The 26707-nt window shown below is 47.0% G+C and overlaps 1 protein-coding gene across 1 annotated transcript; it reads right to left on the minus strand.

The window, feature by feature from the left end:
* Positions 1-26438, minus strand: LOC147105228 (uncharacterized). The gene is made up of 6 exons (XM_086011375.1): positions 26178-26438; positions 17974-18192; positions 12145-12254; positions 11472-11560; positions 7479-8207; positions 1-3494 (listed from the first exon to the last, which is right to left on the minus strand). The coding sequence occupies exons 1-6, from the start codon at positions 26328-26330 to the stop codon at positions 3400-3402; spliced, it is 1395 nt and encodes a 464-aa protein (XP_085867501.1). The 5' UTR covers positions 26331-26438; the 3' UTR covers positions 1-3399.
* Positions 26439-26707: the final 269 nt, after the last annotated feature.

A 26707-nucleotide genomic window follows, 5' to 3' on the forward strand; every position in this document is an offset into this window, starting at 1 on the left:
CAAGTTTGACCTTTTTATTTACACATTTATACAAACAAAACATTTATTTGATAGATTTTCCACATATTGCAGTATAATGCACAAAATAGGAGGACTGTATAATAAAAGTAAATAGACTGTGGTATCTACAATCATCTTACAATATAACAGTAAAAATTAATTTAAAATGTTTGATAAAATTACAAGAGCAAAATTAAAACAGATTTCAGACACACTAACTTATTATTTTCTGCAACTTTGCAATCGTCTAGGTTGCCTTTTATATGTAGATGCATTATCGCGCTTATAAAATTATGGTAACGCAGGCGCATGGGAACACCACCAAGTTCCTCTCCAAGTCACTGACTCAGAAGTATATCGCCGATCCTTCATCATCGCTGGGTCAAAATCCTGGAACTCCCTACCGAACAGCACTGTGGGAGTACCTTCACCACACGGACTGCAGCGGTTCAAGAAGGCAGCTCACCACCACCTTCTCAAGGGCAGCTAGGGATGGGCAATGAATGCTGGCCTTGCCAGCGATGCCCAGATCCCATAAGCGAATATTTAAAAAAATGAAGTTAAAGAGGTCTGTTAGAACCACACAAACAGGCTGTGCAGCTAAACTATCAGGACCATGGACAGCCTGGCCCAAGTGCAAGGTGGTAACAAAGCATCAGTACACATTTCGGTTTGTGCTGGTGATCATGTTCCCTGTGATAAAGTTTATATTTTCCTACTTAGGTTTATCAAGGTGAAAATACTATCACTGGAAATGGAATTGTTTCCAACTTTGATAGTGTTTTTACACTTTTACAAACTGGGCCGTTAATCTTGCCACTTTTCTAATTTGAAAGGGTTGATTCTGCGGTACTGTGCACGAGGAGAGAAATTGTGCTCTGCTTGCAGGGGGAACTCGCAGAATGGGGACAGCAAGCTCTTCACTCATTTCTTACTGGCTTGCAATCCTTTGCATTTGATGTGCTGGAGTGTTTGTGCTGCTTTCATGCCTATGCCTCATTAAGATCCCAGATTTGATGCAACAATATTTAAATGAATACCTATGGGGTTTGTTCAAGGTACGCTACTTTTTTCTTGCAAGGTAAGCTCCATGGGCAATTGAACTCTTGAATAAGAATAGGCTTTTATGGGTGGGGGGGGGGGGTTGGCAATGTTTATTGTATCTATTTAGTATTGTTTTTATTCAGCATTTTTCCAGACTTCTGAAATTCTTAATGTAAGTTTATGTTTTAAAATGCCTCAATTACAGTATTTCACGGTCGAAGTAGTACAAGATGAAAGGAGGAATATCATGGACATCAGCAGGCGACAACATATCCGCAGGCCTTTGCTCATCTACCTCTCAATGACCTGGGTCAGCAGGCAGTCAGTTGCACAGCTTTTCCACATGTAGCAAGGATACCTACAACCATGTCATAATTTCAGATATCACTGTCCTCAACTCTGATGTCTGTAGCTCATTCTCAGCTAGCGCCGCACACTGGGTTCATGTATGAAGCCTTGGGGATGTGAGTGTGGCAAGTCTTTCTTTTGTAAGCTGCAGCTTGAATGGGTGTGCACGAGATGAAATGAAAGCGGTGTAGGATTGTGCAAGGACTTGGCATGGGCGAGCAGTAAATGTAGAAAGATTGAAAGGCAACATTTTGTGGCATGGGATCTTGGCCCATCGATCTTAGACGTGGTACTGTTGGGTAGCGTTACTTGTCACATTTCTTAAAGTGTGCCATATTCTCCCACATTTGTTCCTGGGTCCTTCAGATACTGTACACAGCATTTGAACTGGTCCCATCACCTGCCAAACATGGTGCACTCTTATCTTTTGAAGCAGGTGCCCTGGCATTCCAAATAGTCCAAACCCTCCTTGTACACACCGACTGAAGCAGCACATCTCCTTCACCAGCTATCAAACAGGGTCAGAGTTCTGCATCATTCCACCAATTTCCCACATACTCTGTTTCATTCCTCGACATTGCGTTTCCCTTCCCTTGCTTCTGACCTGTCAATTTCATTTCTTCCCCTCTCCCATAAAGCCTTCAGAAAAACAGGCAAATATTTAAAAACTATTTTCAGCCTTTTCAAAAGCTGAAATAATTTTTGTCCTGCTATGTACCTGCTTACCTTTGTCACCCATTTAAATTTTCATAGCAAACTTTAAAAACTGCTGAGTAGCACCGGATATCCCACCCCCTCCAGCAGCACATCTGGGTCATTGTCCATTCTAGTCAGTTAAACGACCTGACCTCTTTAATTCTGGAGAGGTCAGGTCAGCGTGCTAGTAGCATGTAAGACTCAGTGGTCCTGCCATTATTGTGATGGAACTGTAGAATTGGTCAAAATATTTGAGCAAAGTATTTGCTCGACTGTGTACTCAATCGCTGAGTTTTGAAATCAGGAATAAAGAGTCAATGTCAGTTCAAGTTTTGTAAATTGCATGCATCATCTGTTTTTGTGGTTTGCAATGAAAGTATTAAAATATTTATTGTTGTTTAGAATTCTGACCTTCTTTGAATTTGTAATGATTTATTTAAACAACCAGAATCTGATCATCTCAGTTTCCAGTGAGGAAGAGTGAAATATACAGTAGAGCAGCACATGGACACTTTTAACCATTTCCTGCTCAGCTGATTGAAGCCCCAATCCTTGTGAGAACAACACAGTAAACTAAAGGCCCAATGGTAGTTGGCGGGATGGGTGCTTAGTCTCTGATGTTGCCTGTGTTCCCACTAATGGCAACACTGAACCAATTAATGTAACAATAATAGTAAATTTCATGTTGAACACATACTTTGCCAAAGAGTTTAGCTGTTCCATCATTGAATTAACCCCTCTCAGCGGATGAGCTATTTGCTACTTGGTTATTTTAACTTCCATCAGCAACATGCTGTCTGGTCTTTCCCTATAAGCTTATTATGAAGGTCTTCATGGGCTTTAATGAGCAATGGATCTATTTTTTTAAAAGTTCACTCCCTTGTATTTTTGGGTGAAGAACAAGGAGCAGCATAGAAAACAAAATGACGGTTTCACTTTATCTCCACCAGGTTTTCCACCAGATTTAATGCTCATCTCAGCTGTTGCCATTAAACAGCAGAAAACGTCTCCCTTGGTGTCATATCACGTGCTCACATGTTTGCTATTTGAACAGCCAATTGGTAACATGAGCATCAAATTACAGCAATTTCAAAATTTTCCAACGATTTAAAAAAAAAATTCCACGATAAAACTGATCAAGCTAAAGCGTTTGGGGAATCAGCATTCTTCTATTTTGTTACAATTCCGTTTAAAACTTTTTATGACTGGTGTATTTCCAATCGATGAGTTTACCTCTGCAAACTTCTCCAAGGAAGATATTCCATTAGGGAAGCCTAAGGGAATCCTAGAGTACAATCACTAGCTCTAACTTTATACCGAATACAAAACCAATACCATGATGAGTGTCAGAATAATACTAGAGCACAGTGCCGAGTTCCCACCATGGGCTGTTTGTTGCAGGGCACCTGTTGAAAAATAAGATGAAAGTAGTAAGTTCCTCATATCTTAACTTCTGAAATAATAAAATAATTTATTACAATCAAAAATACTTAGCTGAATTAGTACAGTTTTTTTTTTACCACAAATGTACAATATTGTCTTGGTTACAATTGTCACTCCCCCATTCATAGTCAATGGGAGGAAACTCTCCGCTTGATAATCACAAACAAAGTGCTCCGCCTGTCTTCTTTTGTTAAGCTGGTCTATTTTGGTCTTCCTGCATAACTTTAAATTATTTTGTCATTTCTAAATCAGTTCTTGTGGGCCTTTTTAAAGCTCAGTACATACAGTATCAACAACTTTCAGAGTGCAACATTCATAAAACCATCAGAAAGAATTACATGTTTGTGGTTTAAAAAAGAACCGCAAGATCGTTGGATTGCCAAGTAACAAGGGGCAAGCCTCTTATTGCTTTAAAGTTTTTTTTTAATGTAGTGACCAACACAATTTTGGTTGTACAGGCAAATACCTTCTGCACTGCTTAGTTTTAGTCTATGTTCAGTTAATTTTGCTGGCGCTTAGAAGCAGAGTGCTAGGCGCCAAACGGCCAACAAGGAACAGAATTGCAGAGACAGACTCCAGAGTCAGAAAGCGAACAAAAAGAAAAAGGAGAAAAAACTCTATAATGAAGAGAGTGAAAAAGAAAGAAAATCAGAACAGCAAAGGAGGGCAAGAAGGCTACTGATTTTCTGTACATGGACGAGTTGCATTTTATATGGTACCATTAACATGAAGAAATGATCCAAGGCACTTAAATCCTGGAACTCCCTACCAATGTTCCCTCTAAGCTGTGCTTTGTTCTGTGCTGCCTGCTCCTTTTAATGCGCGGTCCCTTTAAATTTCCGCGCATGCGCTGTATTTACAATGTAAAAACTGGTGAGTGGCCTGCGTGGGACCTTTCAAATTACTGCACAGCCGCACACACGTGACCTTAGAGGGATCATTGCTCCCTACCAAACAGCATTGTGGAACCATCTTGTGGAGGTATGCCCCGTCCACAAAAAGCAAGACAAATCCAATCCAGCCAATTACCGCCCCATCAGTCTACTCTCAGTCATCAGCAAAGTGATGGAAGGTGTCATCGACAGTGCTATCAAGCGGCACTTACTCACCAATAACCTGCTCACTGATGCCCAGTTTGGGTTCCGCCAAGACCACTCAGATCCCGACCTCATTACAGCCTTGGTCCAAACATGGACAAAGGAGCTGAATTCCAGAGGTGAGGTGAGAGTGACTGCCCTTGACATCAAGGCAGCATTTGACCGAGTGTGGCATAAAGGAGCCCTAGTAAAACTGAAGTCTCCACTGGCTGGAGTCATACCTAGCACAAAGGAAGATGGTTGTGGTGATTGAAGGCCAATCATCACAGCCCCAGGACATCGCTGCAGGAGTTCCTCAGGGCAGTGTCCTAGGCCCAACCATCTTCAGCTGCTTCATCAATGACCTTCCCTCCAACATAAGGTCAGAAATGGGGATGTTCGCTGATGACTGCACAGTGTTCAGTGCCATTCACAACTCCTCAGATAATGAAGCAGTCCATGCCCGCATGCAACAAAACCTGGACGACGTTCAGGCTTGGGCTGATAAGTGGCAGGTAACATTCGCGCCACCGAAGTGCCAGGCAATGACTATCTCCAACAAGCGAGAGTCTAACCACCACCCCTTGACATTCAATGACATTACCATCGCCAAATCTCTCACCATCAACATCCTGGGGGGTCACCATTGACCAGAAACTTAACTGGACCAGCCACATAAACACTGTGGCAACAAGAGCAGGTCAGAAGCTAGGTATTCTGCAGCGACTGTCTCACCTCCTGACTCCCCAAAGCCTTTCTACCATCTACAAGGCACAGGTCAGGAGTGTGATGGAATATTCTCCACTTGCCTGGATGAGTGCAGCTCCAACAACACTCAAGAAGCTCGACACCATTCAGGACAAAGCAGCTCGCTTGATTGGCACCCCATCTACCACCTTAAACATTCACTCCCTCCACCACCAGCGTACTGTGGCTGCAGTGTGTACCATCTACAAGATGCACCGCAGCAACTCACCAAGACTTCTTTAGCAGCACCTCCCAAACCCGCGACCTCTACCACCTAGAAGGACAAGGGCAGCAGGCGCATGGGAACACCACCACCTCCAAGTTCCCCTCCAAGTCACACACCATCCTGACTTGGAAGTATATCGCCGATCCTTCATCGTTGCTGGGTCAAAATCCTGGAACTCCCTACCTAACAGCACTGTGGGAGTACCTCCACCACACGGATAGCAGCAGTTCAAGAAGGTGACTCACCACCACCTTCTCAAGGGCAATTAGGGATGGGCAGTAAATGCTGGCCTTGCCAGCAATGCCCACATCCCATAAACAGATTTTAAAAATTACATCCTGCCGATATTCCTTTCTATTGAAGTTGGTGGAAAGGAAAATCAGGTGGGATATATAATGGGCGGCCGATCTGATAATGTCTGTTCTACTCACTGCGAAAGTTGAAAGTTCACTTACTTTATACAGAATACAAAACTGTTAACATTATTAGTGTCTGAACAACACGATAGCACAGTGCTGAATTCCCACATTTGATGGTGCTTCCTTGTTGCTGAGTAACTGTTGTAAAATAGTTCCTTATATAAATATGGTAAGTTCCTTATATAATAAAGACTGAAAGAAAATGACTTAATTGTAATCAAAACGGCTTAGTAGAATTAGGCAATGGTTTACTTTTTCCACAAATATTTAATACTTTGTGGTACAGGAAACTCTTTGGTATCTGGCACCGACGGGACCGGGATGGTGCCGGTTGATTAAAAATTCCGGATGACGGAGAGGGTTATCTACCGAGGCTATTTTTAACAAACAAAAATTAAAAAATCAAGAAATGTGCAGTATACAGTAATTGGGTACTCACCTACAGAATCCCATAATGCAAGATGGGGGAGATAATTCATGATAAAGATGGAGCGACACACAGAAAAATGGCAGATCGGAAGAGACTACCGGCAGCGTGGGAGACACACAGAAAAATGGCGGATCGGAAGAGACTACCGGCAGCGCGGGACAGTCAGACTCCTGTTATTGAGGTTTACGGACTTCCGACAGCGCCAAGAAGCCGAGTAGTGGCAGTTTGGAGATCTACCCCCACCGACTAACTCGGCCACCGCGGGAGACTCGGACTCGGACTCGGCAACATTTCTGGTTATCGAGATGTTGTTTTCAGAGTATGAATTTTGCCGGTTAATAGAGAATTCCGAATATTTAGGTGCCGTTTAAATGAGTTTCCTGTAGTTATTATAGAGATTCCAGAGTCAGAAGGGGGAGACAAGAGAGTGTGTGTGTGTGAAAGAGAGAAAGACAGGGAAGAGAAAGAAAGACTTTCATAGACAGAAGAGCAATAGAAAAGAAAAAGAAAACTGAACAAAATTTTAAAAACAGGGTCAGAATAGTGAAAAATACTGAGCAAGGAAGCGAATGTGTGTAGTGAAAAGTTTCTTGCTATATGAAGAAGTTCTCATCACCTGCTCAACACATTAATGACAAAAGGGGATATTTAGCCATGATCCTGGCTAATCAATCTTTATTCACATTGGGGTTTTTTCTAAATATAAATTAAATGTGCTTTAAAAACTTTGTGCTTTTTAATTTTAAATCTAAATTTCCCAAGATGAGTTATTAGTGAAGGAAAAAAGATTAAAAATGAAAAAATGGTTTAACAAAGCTTTAATTTTGGATTGCTTATTTTGAGTGGGAGGCAGGCAGGTAAGAGGGAGACCCAAAATTTACTCAGGAAATTCACTGTTGGCAGGAGGGAATAGACTCCAGACCAGAGAGAGAGAGAGAACGGGTGGAGAATGGCGCTCACTGGGGATCTGGGAGAAAGCAAATGGGTGAGGAAGTGCTTTATACAAAGGGAGAGATGACACCATCAGCAGAGACAGGATAATTTCTTACTTTTTGTCTCTGGCTTAGGCTTGGGCTCTGTTCCTGGCACTGGTTTTGTCTCCAGTTTTGGCATTGTCTCAGGCTCCAGTTTTGTCTCTGGCTCTGTGATTGGCTCCAGTTTTGTCTCTGGCTCTGTGATTGGCTCCAGTTTTGTCTCTGGCTCTGTGATTGGCTCCAGTTTTGTCTCTGGCTCTGTGGTTGGCTCCAGTTTTGTCTCTGGCTCTGTGATTGGCTCCAGTTTTGTCTCTGGCTCTGTGGTTGGCTCCAGTTTTGTCTCTGGCTCTGTCCCTGGCTTCAGTTTTGTCTCTGGCTCTGTGATTGGCTCCAGTTTTGTCTCTGGTTCTGTGGTTGGCTCCAGTTTTGTCTCTGGCTCTGTGATTGGCTCCAGTTTTGTCTCTGGCTCTGTGATTGGCTCCAGTTTTGTCTCTGGCTCTGTGATTGGCTCCAGTTTTGTCTCTGGTTCTGTGGTTGGCTCCAGTTTTGTCTCTGGCTCTGTGATTGGCTCCAGTTTTGTCTCTGGTTCTGTGGTTGGCTCCAGTTTTGTCTCTGGTTCTGTGGTTGGCTCCAGTTTTGTCTCTGGCTCTGTGATTGGCTCCAGTTTTGGCTCTGGCTCTGGGTCTGGCTCCAGTTCTGTCTCTGGTTCTGTGATTGGCTCCAGTTTTGGCTCTGGTTCTGTGATTGGCTCCAGTTTTGGCTCTGGGTCTGGCTCTGGCTCCAGCTCTGGTTTTAGCTCAGATGCTGCCAAAGAAATTTAAAAAGCAACTACTAAGTTGACCTAAAACTATTTGTTTTCAGTAATGGTAATTTACAATGCCCAAACTAAGAGTTGTAACAAAATTATATATATATATATATATATAATATATTCATATTTCACAATAACATTAATAAATGTATCCAGTGAATTGTCTTTTGTGCCGTTTAATGCATTTATTAAAGCTTTTACTTGTAAAGTTTCTGTCCCTCCAAAGGAAAGGTTGGCCTACAATCAGCACCAGAAAATTAGTAATGGGGGAGAACCACCATGAAGGAAGACCCTGACTCTGCAGGAAGAACAGGCTACTTAGATTCTGGGCTGATGCAAATGAGAATCTGCAGGAGAGGGCAAGGTTGAAAGGAAGCTGAATGCAAGGTATCACTTATCAGAACTCCTCCTAACTTCATGCACTTTCTCAAAGTATTGCTATGCCCTTAGACTCAGCAACTAGCTCTTCCGTATTCAGTTGAGAATAGTGGTTGACAACCAGGCAATTAACAGGAGAAAGAAGCTCCATGAAAATGCCCATCTTCAACCCTGGTAGAACCCAGCATATTCGAGCAAGAGACAAGACTAAAGTGTTTACAATTATCTTTAGCCAAACGTGACAAGTGAATTATCCTTATATGGCCTCCTCCCGAGGTCCTCATCATCATAGAATCAAGTGTCCAGCCGATTTGATTCTCTATATGTTATGTTAAGAAGCAGTTGTGTTCACTGGACACAGCCAAGGCAATGTGGCCTGACAACACCCCAGCTATAGTGCAAAAGATCTGTACACCAGAGCTATCTGCTCATTTAGCCAAGCTGTTCCAGTAAAGCTATGACTCTGGTATTTACCTGACCATGTGGAAGATTGCCCAAGTATATCGTATCCACATAAAACAGGGATAAAACTAACACGGCCAATTACCACCCTTACAGCTTACTTCCAATTATCAGTTAAGATGATGGAAGGAGCCATCAAGCGACACCTATTCACCAATGGCCTGCTTACCAATATTAATTTGTTGTTCCAACAGAACCACTCAGCTCCAAAGCTCATCAAAGCCTTGATGCAAACATGGACACAAGAGCTGAATGCCAAAGGAGTTGAAAGTTGCTGTGCTTACCATCGAGGCAGCATTTGACCAAGTATTACATAAAGGAACCCTAGCAAAACTGAAGTCAATGAGGGTCAAGGAGAAAATCCTCCAGTGGCTGGAGCCATACTTGACACAAAGGAAGATGGTTGTGGTTTTCAGAGGCAAGTTATTCATAGTCCCAGGATATCAGTGAAAGAGTTCCTCAGGAAAGCAACCTCAGCCCAACTTCAGATGCATCATCAATGACCTTGTCTACCAAGTACAGTCAGGTGTGAGGCTGCTCCCTGATGGTTCCACAGTATTCAGCTCCATTTACAACTCCTCCAATCATGAAGCAGCCCATGTCAGCCTACAGATGGACCTTGATGACATCTAGGCTTGGACTGACAAGTAACAGGTAACATTTGCACAATGTAAGTGCCAGGTAATGCCCATCTCAAATAAGAGAAAGCCCATCCATTGTACCCCACCATCAACATTTTGGGGTCACCATTAACCAGAAGGTGAACTGTACCAGCCATATCAACACTGTGGCAACAAGAGCAGGGCAGAGTCTGGGTATTCTGACAAATAGCTCACCTCCTGACCTCTCAAAGCCTATCTATCATCTATCAGGCTCAAGTAAGGAATGTGATGGAATACTCACCATTCATCTGGATGGGTGCAGCTGCAAGAACACTCAAGAGCTTAGCAGTTCACTTGGTTGGTATCCCTGCCACTGTACTCAATACCCACTGCCACCACCACCAAGGCACTATGGCTAGAGTATGTATGATCTATAGGCTGCATTGCAACAACTTACCAAGGTTACTTCAACAGCACCTCCCTCCCCTGCAACCTTTACCACCAAGAAGGACAAGGGCAGCAATGTCATGGGAACAGCATCACCTTCAGGTTTGCCACCAAGTCACACACCATCACCACAATGATTGCAGCAGTTCAAGATGAAGGCCCACCACCATCTTCTCATGGTAACTAGGAATGGGCAATACGTGTGGCCTTGCCACCATCATCCAACCCATGAAAAAATTAAAGAAACCTGTTGACTTTTGAAGCTGGTAGAAAGTCTCTAATTTATCTTATGTGTGCTTTGTCGACCATTTAGAAAAATGTAACTATTGTAATTAGTAACAGAGGAGTCAATTTTAACTGAAGGCAAGATCGGTGCCTAGGGGGCCCCCAAATCAGGTGGCACATCCAAAAGTCATGAAGGAAGCGAAGCCTGTCCGATTTCAACAGCCAGACCTTATTTAGATTTTTAAAATCTGTCTCCTGCCCATGCCAACATCAATGAAGTCAGGGGCGGCAGACAGGAGCACGAATTGGGGCAGGAGCCAGGCACTGCAGGGGACTCAAGGGAACAGGTCCCAGCATTAAGTAAGTATGGAGGGAGGGGTAGCTGAGCAGATGCTGGTCGGGGAAGAGAGTGACAAAGCTGGAGCTGAGGAGCCCAAGTACTCCTTGTGGGCCCAGGAGAGTACTCTTGTCCCATGTATAAGTAACATTTGTAAACTTATCTTGATCTCATCTGACCACTTCACAGAGTTCCACTACGGTACACAAGGGTTGGCCCCTTGTGAGACTCCTGAATGCCAAAGTTAAAATGCTCTCACAGCGCCAATGATGTCATCGGGTCGTGACTTTTCAATTTTAAGTTAGGTCCCCGCCTGCCTGCAGTGGAAAGCTTGGCCAACTTTAAAGTCGGCGAAGAAATGTCCAGGAACACACCCTTCACTGCTCCCAAATTGCAGGACTAATAGGGAATATAATTTGTAATGTTCCTCAGTATGTAATAAACAATCACACACAGATGAAACAATTGAGAATGCTGTGAGAGCAAAGGGGTAGGATCTGCTGTCTCAGAAACAAGGCCAGACTGTAGGAAACAGCTCTGGCTCTGGCTCTGGCTCAAGGTCAAACTGTAGATGGGCGGATCTTAATTCTGGTGTACCCTCAATGCTGTTCCAAGATAGCAGGTCTGGTAAAGACCCAGAAACAGGCTCATTAACATTTAAATGGATGGAAAATGGTTGGGTGTGCACGCCTGAATTCCCGAAACATGATCTTGGCAGGCAAGGTTCCCTGTCATGAGAGTCATTTTGTAGAATCTGCCCTTAGATCTAAGTAACTTAAATCCAAAGTATATAAAGCAATACTCACTACAAAGCTTATCAAGGCACTTGTATCCAGCTGGGCATTCACTGCAGGGAGTTCCTTGTTCATATAGTTTTTGTCCAACGACATTACCTCTGCAAATTGAAATATCATGAAAAAGTTTGAGTGGGTTGGCAAATTCTTTGACAAACACGTTGTTATAAATTTCATCATTCATCAAGAAACTACTCGTGAAATAATGCTGGACGGCCTGCTGGTGGCGCTGTCCAAGGAGTATAAATACTCGGGTGTCGGCCCCAGCTTGCCAGGGACATTTTGTAAGACAAGGAACTAGTGAAGTACAACTAGACCATGTTGTGAAACAAGTTGATTAAAGCCTTGCTTTATACTCAAACCAAGTGTGTAGTGAGTTTTATTACATCACACGTTACAGAAAGAAACTCTACTCTCACCACTTCAGGGTTGTACGGTCTTCAAATGTGGTATCATAAAGCACCAGAATACAGTAGCTTTACAGAAGTACTCAAATAGAGAGAAGTATTTCCAGCTACAGTGTTAACACAGCATGTAAAAAATTACTGCAGTATCATAGCATTAGTTTACCTTGCAGAATTTAACTGTAAACCAGCAGTATTTAATGCAAAAATCCCACTCATATATTAACTTAGAAGGGCCAGAAATGGAAATCTGTAGAGGTTTCAGTAAGATTTATACTTACGGAGGTAAATAGTTGCATACCAGAATAGACATGTTTTTATCATCCACGCCTTGTAGTTCATCACAATCGTGACTAGCACAGCCCACTTTATCACTATTTGCCCAGACAAGCTGCAAACATCATGTAACCACAGGTTTAATAAAAAATCAAGATGTGAATTTGAAAAGCTTTATGACATCAAATGCAGTTACCAACAATAACCTTTAAATATAGTGCTGTAAAATTAACTTAGAATAACATTTTCAGTCAAGATTTAAATGTTTTCCCATGCCAATTTAAATATGTGGATACAGCTACAATAAGTTGCTGATCACTTGTAGTATAGCCCTGGGTTTGCTAGCAGCTCCCACCGCAGTTAAGTAGCTCTCTCAAATACCCAGTCATAACGAACATAATGATCACCTTCTGGGGTCGGAGAGACAATTCCCTGAGTTTTCTCCTAAATCAGCCCAAGGATCTTTCTCTGTTTGTCTCTTTCAGGATATTAGGTGGCTGCTGGTTGCCAAGAGGGCAACAGTTGGGGCTCACAGTGTGCGGAAATTATAACCTGACAGAAAAGGACAGGCTCAATAGACCAGCTGGTCTTTTCCTGGCCTTCAATTTTGTATGTTTGTAAATATTTAGTCAGACATTTGGCTATGTCTTTATTTGGCTTTTTTCTTTCCAATTTTCTGATAATTTCCCCCTCCTCTCCCGAAGCTGCTGATTTATGTTGGGGCAACACATTGGTACCACTCCCAAGTGTGGGCCATACATAGAGTATCAGCAGCTTACTGACCATGGAGGGCACCATAGCTAAGTTCTGTCACATTCTCTATCAACAATCACAGACTCATTTTCTAGCTGGGGTTATTGGATATCAATCAGGAACAGACCTTTCCTAGGTCAGGGTGCTGATGCACTATCAACAACACCAAAGACTACGAGTTGAACTTATACGAAGTAGGCTTTTATTGACTAAGAACTGGAGCATGCCTCTGCTAGTGGATCCATCCTAAGAGCTCCCGGGGGAAGGGTGGTGAGTCACCTTTATACCCGGGCTTAGGGGTGGAGCCAGGGAAGGAGACATGCCCGGACCTGTACAGAGTTAACAGTGGTTTACCACACAGACATGTACAGAGTTAGCAGTGGTTTACCACATTCACCTGTTTAAAAAAGAGTCCGGCGGGGTGAAGTGTTTCAAAAGTTCGTATACGAAAGTCTCTCCGGGGGTCTTGTCTGCCGTAATGATCTTCGTGGTGCCGGTTGCGGCGGTTCTTTGCCCGCGGCCGCTTCTCGCATGGGACGGAGCACTGGCGTGTCATCCTCTCGGGGTAGGGATGGCACCGGCATGTCGTCAGTTCGTGGTAGACACCCCGGTGGTGCGTCGTGGGTAGTGGTGGTGGGTGGAGGTAGTGGATGGTGATCGATGGTGTTTCGGGTGGTACCTGAGGGTGCGAGGTCTCGAATTGAGACTGTGTCCTCCCGCCCGTCAGGATACGCCATGTAGGCGTACTGTGGGTTGGCGTGGAGGAGGTGAACCTTTTCGACCAGGGGGTCCGTCTTATGGCTCCTCACGTGTTTCCTGAGCAGGACGGGTCCCAGAGATGTCAGCCATGACGGTAGTGATGTCCCCGAGGTGGATTTCCTGGGGAAGACAAACATCTTCTCGTGAGGGGTGGCGTTTGTGGCAGTACAGAGCAGTGATCGTATGGAGTGGAGCGCATCGGGGAGGACATCTTGCCAGCGGGAGATTGGGAGGCCCTTGGATTTTAGAGCGAGCATGGCGGTCTTCCACACCGTTGCGTTCTCCCTCTCTACCTGTCCATTACCCCGGGGGTTGTAGCCGGTAGTCCTGCTCGTGGCTATGCCCTTCTCGCGCAGGTACTGGCGCAGCTCGTCGCTCATGAACGACGAGCCCCTGTCACTGTGGATGTAATTGGGGAAGCCAAATATGGCGAACAGGTCGTTGAGGCACCTGATGACTGTGGCGCTGGTCATGTCCGGGCAGGGGATGGCGAAGGGGAAACGGGAGTACTCGTCAATAATATTGAGGAAGTACGTGTTGCGGTCAGAGGAGGGAAGGGGCCCCTTGAAATCGACGCTGAGACGTTCGAAGGGGCGGGTGGCTTTAATCAGGTGTGCCCTGTCTGGCCTATAAAAATGTGGTTTGCATTCGGCGCAAACCTGGCAGTTCCTGGTCATGGTCCTGACCTCCTCGATGGAGTAAGGCAGGTTGCGAGCTTTAATAAAATGGAAGAACCTGGTGACCCCCGGGTGGCAGAGATCATTGTGGAGGGTCCGTAGCCTATCGACTTGTGCGTTGGCACATGTCCCACGGGATAGGGCGTCTGGGGGCTCATTAAGTTTCCCGGGCCGGTATAAGATATCGTAGTTGTAGGTGGATAACTCGATCCTCCACCGCAATATCTTATCATTTTTGATTTTCCCCCTTTGTCTGTTGTTAAACATAAATGCTACTGACCGTTGGTCAGTGAGCAGGGTGAAACGTTTACCGGCCAGGTAATGCCTCCAGTGCCGTACAGCCTCCACTATCGCCTGGGCCTCCTTCTCGACTGAGGAGTGTCGAATTTCGGGGCCCTGGAGGGTCTGTGAAAAGAAGGCCACGGGTCTCCCCGCCTGGTTAAGGGTTGCGGCTAGGGCGAAGTCGGATGCATCGCTCTCCACTTGGAAAGGGATGGACTCATCCACTGTGTGCATTGTGGCCTTCGCAATGTCCTCTTTTATGAGGGTGAAGGCCGCACGGGCCTCTGCTGTCAGGGGGAAGGAGGTTGACTTGATGAGGGGCCGGGCTTTGTCCGCATAGTTGGGCACCCACTGGGCGTAGTAAGAGAAGAACCCTAGGCATCTCTTCAGGGCTTTTAGGCAGTGGGGGAGGGGTAGTTCCAGGAGGGGGCGCATTCGGTCGGGGTCGGGGTCGGGGCCGATGACTCCGTTTTCCACCACACAGCCAAGAATAGCGAGGCGCATGGTGCAGAACATACATTTTTCTCTGTTGTATGTCAGATTCAGCCGTTGGGCCGTATGGAGGAATTTTTCTAGGTTGGCGTCGTGGTCATGCCGGTCATGGCCGCAGATGGTGATGTTTTCTAGATAGGGGAAGGTGGCCTGCAGCGCGTTCTGGTCAACCATCCGGTCCATCTCCCTTTGGAAGACCGAGACCCCGTTGGTGACGTCGAAGGAGACTCGGAGGAAGTGGTAGAGGCGACCGTCAGCCTCGAAGGCCGTGTACTGGCGGTCCTCAGGCCTGATGGGGAGCTGGTGGTATGCCGACTTCAGATCAATCGTCAAGAATACCCGGTATTGTGCTATCTGGTTGACCATGTCAGATATGCGGGGAAGTGGGTATGCGTCTAATTGCGTGTATCGATTGATCGTCTGGCTGTAATCAATAATCAGGCGCTGTTTTTCACCGGTCTTCACTACCACCACTTGGGCTCGCCATGGGCTGGTGCTGCCCTCGATAATCCCTTCCCTCAGGAGTCTTTCTACTTCTGATTTAATAAAGCTCCTATCCCCGGCACTGTACCGCCTGCTTTTAGTAGCAATTGGCTTGCAGTCTTTGGCGAGGTTAGCGAACAACGGGGGGGGGTTTGACCTTCAGGGTCGACAGGCTGCATACTTCGCGCGGCGCCGTGTTTAAATTCTGCCGGCTGCAGACTGTAAGTGGGAGCAGGGGCCCACCATATGCCATCGTGACGCTCTCCAGATGGCACTGGAAGTCTAATCCTAGCAGTACGGGAGCGCAGAGCTGTGGCAGGATGAGGAATTTAAAATCTCTGTACTCCACGCCGTTCACTGTCAGAGTCACTACACGGTAGCCGCCGACGTCCGCTGTATGGGACTTTGAGACCATAAAGACCTGGTGGCGTGTGGGCATAACCGATAGGGAGTAGCGTCGCACCGTGTCGGGGTGGATGAAGCTCTCCATGCTTCCGCAGTCGAAAAGGCAATTTGTGGCATGGCCATTTACCTTTACGTTCATCATGGACCTGGCTAGTTGATGGGGCCTAGATTGGTCCAGGGTGATGGATGCCATTGTCGAGGTCGGTGGGTCGCTGTAGTATTCGCCCGCGCCGGGGGCCTGGTCCCGAAATGGTGTCCAAGATGGCGGCTCCCCCGTGGCTGGTGGTGCCCAAAATGGCGGCCCGCATGGCTCACACGTGGTTGGTGGGGTCCAAAATGGCGGCCTGCACAGTTCACACGCGGCGCTGCTGGAATTGGGGGTCGATTTCGCCCTGCACACTCTCGCGTAGTGGCCTTTCTTGCCGCATTTGGAGCAGGTCGCGTCCTTTGCTGGGCATTGCTGTCTGGGGTGCTTGGCCTGGCCACAGAAGTAGCATTTCTGGCCTCTGGTCATTGCAGCTGTAGTTGGGCTGCTGGCGGCTTGTGGCCTTACCGGGTCCCAAGATGGCTGCTCCTGTGACATCCACGTGGCCATCCGGTCAGGGGGGTAGGCGTCCATGTTCTGGAGGGCCACGTCTAACGAGTTAGCGAGGGCCACCGTCTTCTGCAGGTCGAGCCCCCTCTGTTCCAGCAGCCTCTGCCGTGTATAGTTGGACCTGATGCCGGCTACGTAGGCGTCTCGGATCAGGTCTTCCGTGCATTCCTTGGCCGTCACCGCTTTGCAATTACAGGCCCGGCCGAGGACTCTCAGTGCCAGTAAATATTCGGCGCCCGATTCCCCGGGGCGCTGTTTTCGGGTAGCCAGGAGGTGTCTGGCGTAGATCTCGTTAACAGGCCTCACATATTGTTCCTTTAGCGTCGCGATGGCGGCCGCGTAAGTTGTGGCATCTCGGATGATCGAGTAGACTCGGTGGCTCACCCGTGAGTTCAAGACACGCCGTTTCGCGTCATCTGTAGTGACGGTAGTGCTGGAGGCCTCCAGGAAGGCTTCGAAACAGCTCAGCCAGTGTTCAAAGTTATTGGCTGCATCTGCTGCTTGAGGATCCAGGTCTAAACGTTCCGGCTTCAAGATTTGCTCCATGTCAAAAATTTAGTCAATAAAATTGATGCACTATCAACAACACCAAAGACTACGAGTTGAACTTACACGAAGTAGGCTTTTATTGACTAAGAACTGGAGCATGCCTCTGCTAGTGGATCCATCCTAACAGCTCCTGGGGGAAGGGTGGTGAGTCACCTTTATACCCGGGCTTAGGGGTGGAGCCAGGGGCGGAGACATGCCCGGACCTGTACAGAGTTAACAGTGGTTTACCACACAGACATGTACAGAGTTAGCAGTGGTTTACCACAGGTGCTAAAGGCAGTTGTAGTACCCCAAATGAGATTAAATAAATTAGCACAACATGGGAATCAAACCATTGGCTCAGTGCTTCACTAGACAGTGTCTTGTCTCATTATACCAGTGGGAGAGCTACATCTATATCATGGAGCAATAGTAAATGTGTTTTATTCTGGTACTGAGCTTTCAGTCAATTTGCTGAGAACCTGCAAGTGGATTTGTGTTTAGCAATTTTGATCAGTGCCAATTTACTCTGCAGATGACCTGGGGTCCCGTGAGGAATACAGTAAAGGGGCAGGGCAGGGACAGCGAAACTCAGATGAACATAGTGAAAGTAATGTTTTTTAAAAGAAAATTAGGGAATGGGACTGATTAATATTGCAGTGATTCATTTTTGAGACCTATGTCCTATCCAAAGGTGTGAAACTTCCTTCTTTCCCCAATTGCTGTGCAGATTATAACTAAAATTGGTTCTACCGATATCAGGAAGCACCTTAGTTACAATGGAAGACGTTAACTATGCTTTGGAACCAAACCAATAATGGAGATCTATTGATTCTGAGAATTAAACTAAAATGTCGTACCTGCGTGTAGTGTCCACATATCTTCTGTGGAGTACATTCCATAGTCTCATATGTATAATCTGCAAATTCTAAATACCACTTCGCCACTGCTTTTTCCGGGTTGAGTGGGCTAGTAACGGTGTATAAATTTTCCCCGGATCCTCCTCTGTCTTTATTGTGTCCCCATATACATTCGCGTGCATATTTAACAGCAATTTCTTCCAAATCTTTGTCCCATTTCTAAAAATGAATGAATTCATGGGTAAGCAAACATATGTGAAAGTATCGAATCATTTGGTTGTAAATCGTCCATTTAAGCTTGGAGTTAAATTGAGTTCAGATTTGCCCCATCCCAATAGAATAAAATCAGTGGTGACTCAGTCATGGTCGAAGGAGGTAGCTGTGATGACACAAATTAGTATTCAACGTTTGCCAAATCAGAGCAAAGAATTGATGTGCAAAACCCGCATGGTACAATGTCCAGTGAATAGGCGAGCGACACTTGTAAATTGTGATGTTGGGTTTATACATTGGACAAATATTGTAATCCATGTATTTTCTGTAATACCTTGCGTCAAATAAGACATTTCCACATTGGCAGTGGGCCACCGACAGTAAGTGCAGATTACTCCCGGTCCCTGTACAGCACATGACAAAATAAACAACGCAAGCCCTTGGGAAACCCGAACCGTTTGTAGGTTTTGAGAATAGAGATCGGAGGGACGGCAAACAACAGCCGAAAGCTTCTGCTCACTGACAATTCAGTGGAGCTTACACTTTCATCAGTGACATGCTGCAGAAGTAAAAGAGGGTTAACTATTCCCACCCCAACGCTGCTCTCTGGGACTCCAGCGCAAAAGTAAAAGTTCTAAAATAAAGTTACAAACTAAGCAAATGACATAGAAAGACAGAACCAACAGCACATTCCAAAGCCCTTCACAGCCAATGAAGTAGTTTTGAAGTGTAGTCACTGTTGTAATGTTGGGAAACCTGGCAGTCAATTTGCAAACAGCAAGGTCCTGCAAACAACACGGAGATAAATGATCAGTTTTAGTGATGTATGGGGTATAACTTTTGGCCAGGACACCAGGAGAACTCCATTGCTTTTCTTCAAATAGTGCCATGTTTTTTTTTACATCTACCTGAGAAAGCAGACAAGGCTTTGGCTTACTATCTCATCTGAAAGACAGCACCTCAGACAACCTCAGACTGCATTCTTCCACATCCAGATCGTGACACCTTTATGCCACTAACTCTTACCCACTGTTGCTACAACCTTACAACGTAGCGGGTAACCTTGACCCACTCAGATACTCACTTTTCTCTGTGAAAAATTGTGGACTACCTTACATTGAAGGCATTGTTTGTAGCTGCCAGGAAACGGAGTATTCACGTGTATGATATGGTGAGTTGGACATTGAGAGATTGGAATTCTTTCCCATTGATGTACATGATAGCATTAATCAAGGGTGCCGTAGAGCCAGTGGTTACAATCTATTACTTCTTGAACCTTTGAGAATTATACCACTCTGTAAAGTTTCAATACCCTGGCATGCTGCCATCAGTTCTACATGAACTAGGTTGCTCTACAACGTATCTACAATTTGCTTCTTTGCATGTGCGCACAGGTTGGCAAATGTTTTGTTGTTCCCACTGATAGTCTGGAATGATCCTGCAGCATAACAATTTAGGGCCATTTTGATCTGCACAGTCACCGACAGTGCTATGGCGAATGGAGTGGGGCTGTCGGTCAGGTTGCAGTGTGTGGCATTATTCATTGTTGGCTTCCTTTGTGAAGCACAGCCATCACAAGCACTACTCTTGGGGTAGCTGGAGGTAGGAGGACCTTGTTTTGGAGTTTGGGTATCAGCAGGTGATACCTTGCACCTCCAGTGATGCCTGACCAACTTGGCCTCCCTCCGTCACTCCTTCTCTTCCTCCTCCAAAAATTAAACAGAAAGTGGTATCCCCTTGATGTGCCTCAATGAATCCGAGACTCGACATTAACGGAGCAAAGCAAGGCTTTTATTAACTCAGAAAGTAATACACATTGGAGAAGTGTCTCTCATCCAGAGATCTGCTGTACTGCTGTGAGACACGCTGGGGCTTGCTTAAGTAGGGGCCAGGTATGGGCGGAGCCCTACACACAATACAATACAGGTAAGTAAATGAAACTGAAACTAAACTAAACACAGGGAATACAGTGCCTGATGAATGGCATATTTCATCACATTCACCCCTTCTACAGATTTAGTCTGTTCGGGGGTTTGATAGTCCTCTGTGACCGACGTAGCTGTTGTGGTGCCGCAGGTGTCGGCTGGGTGTCCCCAGTGGCCTCCTGGGTCTCTGCCGGGGGCGCCGCCAGGGTTGTTGAAGGGGTAGTTGGTGGGGGCACCGTTGGTCGATGTTCTTCCGGGGGTGGTGAAAGGATAGTGGGTGGGTAAGAATTGCTGTGATCGTTGCTGCTGTTGTCATTACCGGCTGGGGCGACATCTTTTATGGACACGGTGTCCTCCCTTCCGTCGGCATGCCGGACATACGCATATTGGGGGTTGGCGTGGAGTAGGTGCACTGACTCCACGAGGGGGTCCGTCTTGTGGCCCCTCACATGCCTTCGTACAAATACCGGACCTGGGGTGGAGAGTCATGACGGCATGGATACGCCTGAGGTGGATTTCCAGGGAAAGACAAACATTCGTTCATGAGGCGTGGCATTAGTGGCAGTACACAATAGCGACCGTATCGAATGGAGCACATCTGGGAGGACTTCCTGCCAGCGGGAGATAGGGAGGCCCTTGGTCCTTAGAGCTAGAGTGACTGCTTTCCATACTGTCCCGTTCTCTCGCTCCACCTGGCCGTTACCCTGGGGGTTGTAGCTGGTGGTACGGCTCGTGGCGATCCCCCTGGACAGCGTGTACTGGCGTAGCTCTTCACTCATGAAGGACGCCCCCCTATCCGTATGGATGTAGCTTGGCATACCGAACAGGCAGAACAGGCTGTTGAGGCATTTAATGACCATGGCGCTGGTCATGTCTGGGCAGGGGAAGGTGAATGGGAAACGGGAGTATTCGTCCACAATGTTCAGGAAGTAAACATTGCGGTCGACTGACGGGAGGGGGCCCTTGAAATCTAAGCTGAGCCGCTCAAAGGGCCGTGTAGCTTTGATTAAGTGGGCTCTATCTGGGCAGTAGAACCGAGGCTTGCACTCAGCGCAAGTGCGGCAGTTCCTGGTCAGAGACCAAACTTCCTCAATCGAGTAGGGTAAGTTGCGGGACTTTATGAAGTGGAACAGCCGTGTGACCCCTGGGTGGCAGAGGTCGTTGTGGAGGGTCTGTAGCCGATCCCCGGTGGCGCTGGCACACATCCCTCGTGAGAGGGCATCGGGGGATTCGTTAAGGGCCCCTGTCCGGTAAATGATGTCATACTCGAAGGTGGAGAGCTCGATCCGCCACCTAAGAATCTTATCATTTTTAATCTTCCCCCTCTGTTTATTATTGAACATAAACGCTACCGACCGCTGGTCGGTAAGTAGGGTGAAGCGTTTGCCGGCTAGGTAGTGCCGCCAGTGGCGCACTGCCTCCACGATGGCTTGGGCCTCCTTTTCCACGGAGGAGTGTCTGATCTCAGGCCCTTGGAGGGTCCTCGAGAAGAGAGCTACGGGCCGCCCCGCCTGGTTGAGGGTGGCCGCCAAGGCAAAGTCAGACGCATCACTTTCCATTTGAAAGGGAGTGTTCTCGTCCACTGCCTATAGCGTGGGCCCGCTCAATATCCCGCTTAATGCTTTTGAAGGCAGCGTGGGCCTCAGCAGAGAGCGGAAAAGAGGATGCTTTCAAGAGGGGGCAGGCTTTGTCGGAGTAGTTGGGGACCCATTGGGCATAATAAGAAAATAACCCCAGGCACCTTTTCAGGGCTTTGGGAGTGTTGGGCAGGGGGAGCTCCCATAGGGGGCGCAATCGGTCGGGGTCTGGTCCGATTTCCCCATTCTCCACCACGCTGCCTGGTATGCAGAGGCGCGTGGTGTTGAAAACGCACTTGTCCTCGTTGTAAGTGAGGTTGAGTTTTTGTGCGGTTTTCAGGAACCTGTCGAGGTTCGAGTCGTGATCCTGCTGGTTGTGACCGCAGATGGTGACGTTGTCGAGGTAGGGGAAGGTTGCCTGCAAGTGGTGGTCATCGACCATGCGGTCCATCTCCCTCTGGAAGACCGAGACCCCATTCGTTACCCCAAAGGGGACTCTGAGGAATTGGTAGAGGCGTCCGTTTGCCTCAAAGGCGGTATACGGGCGGTCCTCTGGTCTGATTGGGAGCTGGTGGTACGCTGACTTGAGGTCGATGGTGGAGAACACCCGGTATTGGGCGATTTGGTTCACCATCTCGGATATGCGGGGTAGCGCGTAGGCGTCTAGCTGGGTGTATAAATTAACCGTCTGGCTATAATCTATCACCATCCGCTTCTTCTCGCTACCCCTCACCACCACCACTTGGGTGCGCCACGGGCTGTTGCTGCGTTCGATAATGCGCTCCTTCAGGAGCCTGTCTACCTCGGTCGCGATAAACCGCCTGTCCTCCCAGCTGTACCTCCTGCTTTTGGTCGCTATTGGCCGGCAGTTGGGAGTAAGGTTCGCGAATAGCGAAGGCGGCTTTACCTTCAGGGTAGCCAGACCGCACACTGTGAGGGGCGGCTGGGACCCACCGTAATTGAGCGTGATGCTTTGGTGGTGGCACTGGAAATCCAGGCCCAAGATCACGCTCGCACATAGATTCTTCATGATTAGTAATTTAAAATTATCGTATACAGTTCCGTTAACGGACAATTGTACTGCGCAGTAACCCATAATGGTCGATGTCTGGGTTTTATCAGCCATAGAGATGGTGCCCCGAGCAGGGACCACCGTTAGAGAGAGTTGTTGTGCTAGTTCAGGGTGGATAAAACTCTCCGTGCTTCCACTGTCAATTAAACATTTAACCCCGCACCCGTTTACCTCGATGTCCACCATTGATTTGGATAGCGGGTGCGGTCTGGTCTGGTCCACTGTGACCGATGCCACTGTAGGGCCCTGATCGAGACAAGATGGCGTCCACGCTGTCTGCTCACAAGATGGTGGATCCCACGAGGTCGGGCAAGATGGCGTCCAAGATGGCCGCTCCCACGGCGCACACGCGGCGGTGGCGGGTTTTCCAGCGGGGTTCCCTCTGCACACCTTCCCGAAGTGCCCCTTCTTACCGCACTTAAAGCAGGTGGTGCCTTTCACCGGGCACAGGTTTCTGATGTGCTTCGGCTGCCCGCAGAAGTAGCAGTTGGGGTCCTGACGCGTCGCGGCTGTCGTAGGGCTTCTGGGGGGAGAGCGGGGCCCCGATGGTGTCGGGCTGCCGGGCGGGGAAGATGCCTTCCAAGATGGCGGCGCCCTTGGTGCACACGTGGTGGCGTGGGCGGCGCGGGCCGAAGAGTAGGCGTCCGAGTTTCTCTGGGCCACATCCAGGGATCGCGCTGTGTCCACAGCCTGTTTCAGGTCCAATCCCGTTTTTTCCAGTAGTCTCTGCCAGATGTAAGTGGAGCTGAGGCCTGCGATAAAGGCATCACGAACAAGCTCGTCAGTGTACACTGCGGCTTTTACATCTTGGCACTTGCAGTCTTTGCCAAGCGTTTTCAGGGTGACTAGGAACTCATCCAGTGATTCCCCAGGTCGCTGTGTGCGAGTAGCGAGCAGATGCCTAGCGTACACCTCGTTCGTAGGCTGCTGGTAATGCGCCTTTAGGATGTCGCAGGCGGCCGGGTACGTGTCGGCGTCTTGGATGAGGGGGTAAACCCGGTGGCTTACCCAATTCCGCAGGATTCCGAGTTTCATACTCTCAGCGTCCGTAGCGCCTGTGATGGCTGCGGAATTGTCCAGGAAGAATTCCATACACTTAAACCAGTGTCCGAATCGTGCCGATGCGTCCGAAGCATGCGGGTCCAAATCCAAACGTTCGGGTTTCAAGAGTTGGTCCATTGCGTTGAAAATGAGTTAATAAAATTGATGTGCCTCAATGAATCCGAGACTCGACGTTAACGGAGCAAAGCAAGGCTTTTATTAACTCAGAAAGTAATACACATTGGAGAAGTGTCTCTCATCCACAGATCTGCTGTACTGCTGTGAGACACGCTGGGGCTTGCTTAAGTAGGGGCCAGGTATGGGCGGAGCCCTACACACAATACAATACAGGTAAGGAAATGAAACTGAAACTAAACTAAACACAGGGAATACAGTGCCTGATGAATGGCATATTTCATCACACCCCTGGAAAACAAATTACAACCTTTTTAGAATTGGGGAAAGAAGGGGACCTCGTTTTGGCAGTACTGGGATGGGTCTCGGGATTTGGTAGTATTTTGAGCGGGGTACCAGAATTCTGGGAACACTAGAGGGTGAGGGTGATAGGAGCACTGGGGCATTTGCTAATATCTGGAATCAGTGGGAGAGGGATCCTGTGATTGGGGATGGGGGCATTCGGGACGGAGGTCTCAGAGTCTGAGAGCATTTGGAAGTTTCTGGGATCAGGAGACAGTGGGAATACAGGCTAAGGAATTATGAGTGCTGAGAGGGTGTCTTGGGAGTGGAGGGAAGTCTGGGGAGGGGGTTTCTGTGGCCCAACAGGACTAAAAAGGATGTTTGGAGCATTGGAGAGGAGCCGAGTCTAGCAGTATTGGTGGTTGCTGGTTGCTGGTAGCTGGCAGTGCGCTGGGAACAGTGTCAAGCTGCCTTGTGGGAAAGGGAGGCGCTGTGGAATGGGGCCCGAACTGCAACTGGCCCCGTTTGATACATCAGCCCCCAACCCCAACCCCAATCTGCTCAAAATGCAGATCGCATGCTGGGAAATCCCTCAAACTGCAATGCTCAGAATGCAGTGATTGACAGGTCTCCAAGGTAAAAGTATCCAGTTGAAGTGTAAGTTTGTGAAAGAAGCTGATGCCTTGTAGTAAAAATTTTTAACGAAGCTATCAAAACACACAAAAGTAATTTAATGGGTACAGTTAATGCTGTGAAATATGTCATGTTCGCTTAAAACTTCACTTTGTACATTACTAATTTCAGTTACTGAGAAAAAAGGCAGACATTTTTCTTGGAAAAAGCATTTTGAGTGATTTGGTTGGTTCATCAACAAATCACGATGTCGACATAGGAACCATTGGACGTGAAATGTGGACGTAGGAATTTCCAATGGGAAAAGTTGGCACAAAAGTGTGACAAAAAATGACAGCAGCAAGTTAGGTTTGTGGACAGGAAATGCACACAGACATGATTTATATCTTATTAAAACAATTATCCAAATTGGCGGAGAAATAAACTTTCTATAAACCCTTTAATAACAGTTTGCTGGGCTCTTTAAATCTAATTCCATCTGTCCCTTACCACCTAACCCATTTTATATCCGCGTGATTTGGATCAACCAGACAGCATTAATGAAAAATGGGTTTAAGATACCATCGCCCTTTTTAAGCTGGGCGTCTTCAGCACCGGCTAGAATAATGACAGAAAATTGGAGCAGTGACAATATCTGGGTGACGGATCCCCCGCCCCATTTCCTGCCCCACCCACCAGAATACTGCCCCCAAAGGTCCATGCATCCGGTTGGTATGTGGTTCCACTTGCCCGTGCCCCTGTTTCCATACATTAGTCAGGGGATTCCACTCTCACAAATGGAAGAGAATGATTTTCACAGGGAGATGTTCAGTTTATCACAATGGCTGGGATTGTCCAAGTTTCTGAAAATAATCTGCTCTCTCCCCATTCCTGTCTCCACCCTCAACCCACCAAAAAAAACCCAGAAAGGTTGAGGAATTAATAGGATGTCTCGATTTTAAAAAAAACTGTTGGTATGTTACATATTTGTTTCAAGACGTAATTTGAATCATTGATTACTTTCTCTAAAGAAACGAAACGGTATCATTTTATGTAGAGGGATTACGGTAGAGGGCAACTTTGTTCGAATGATCAGTGTAAAAAATGTTATACCCGAGTATAAAAGTTTCGATAACTAGCGATTTTATTGCGGATCTGCTGAAAAAATCGATTATTTCCCCTTCCCTAATTGCATTCTTCCTGCAAAAGTTTGCAAATATATCTAAATATTCAATTCAACGTCAATATTACCAGCTCAGGAGTAATAAATATGCTAATGAACTGCTAGCCTCCAGGACTCCAATGCAGTAAAACAGAGACGTTTCCTTAAACCCTGAAGCCTCTTACCATTCTCAGCATGTTGGATGCGTCAGGTACCTCAGAGCGATACTTATTGTGGGCAGCAACCACATCCTTCTTCTCTGCTTCGGACAGAGCCCGGGTCGGCTCGGGGAATATGAGAGAAATGAGCAGCAGCACTTTCAATGATCCGGCTGCCATCCTTCCACTCAGATCCTGTGACAGCTCGGGAGCAGATCGGCTTGACTTTATAGGTGGGGGCTCCCAGCCAGAGAACCGAGGAAACGAAGCGCAATGCTCATGCTGGTAACCGTGGAAACAATGACGCGCGACCACTTTATTTTGCTGTGCAGTTTTAATACTGAAGCTGCTGCTGCAAGTTTATAATGATTCTTGATTCCAAAAACAATTGACGTGTAATAGGAGATGAGAAATGAAATAGAATCTTGGTGAACTGGGAGGGGGACCAGGTCATGTAATCCCCAAGGAAATTCATAAATCGACATCTAAAATGCAGTTCCCTATTCGGTGTCGCAGTGGCAAAACATAAGACGATTATATTCGGACAAGGTTCACTC

Source organism: Somniosus microcephalus, chromosome 18 (assembly GCF_052327205.1).
Source record: "Somniosus microcephalus isolate GS21.2 chromosome 18, FLI_Smic_1.0, whole genome shotgun sequence".
NCBI lineage: Eukaryota > Metazoa > Chordata > Chondrichthyes > Squaliformes > Somniosidae > Somniosus > Somniosus microcephalus.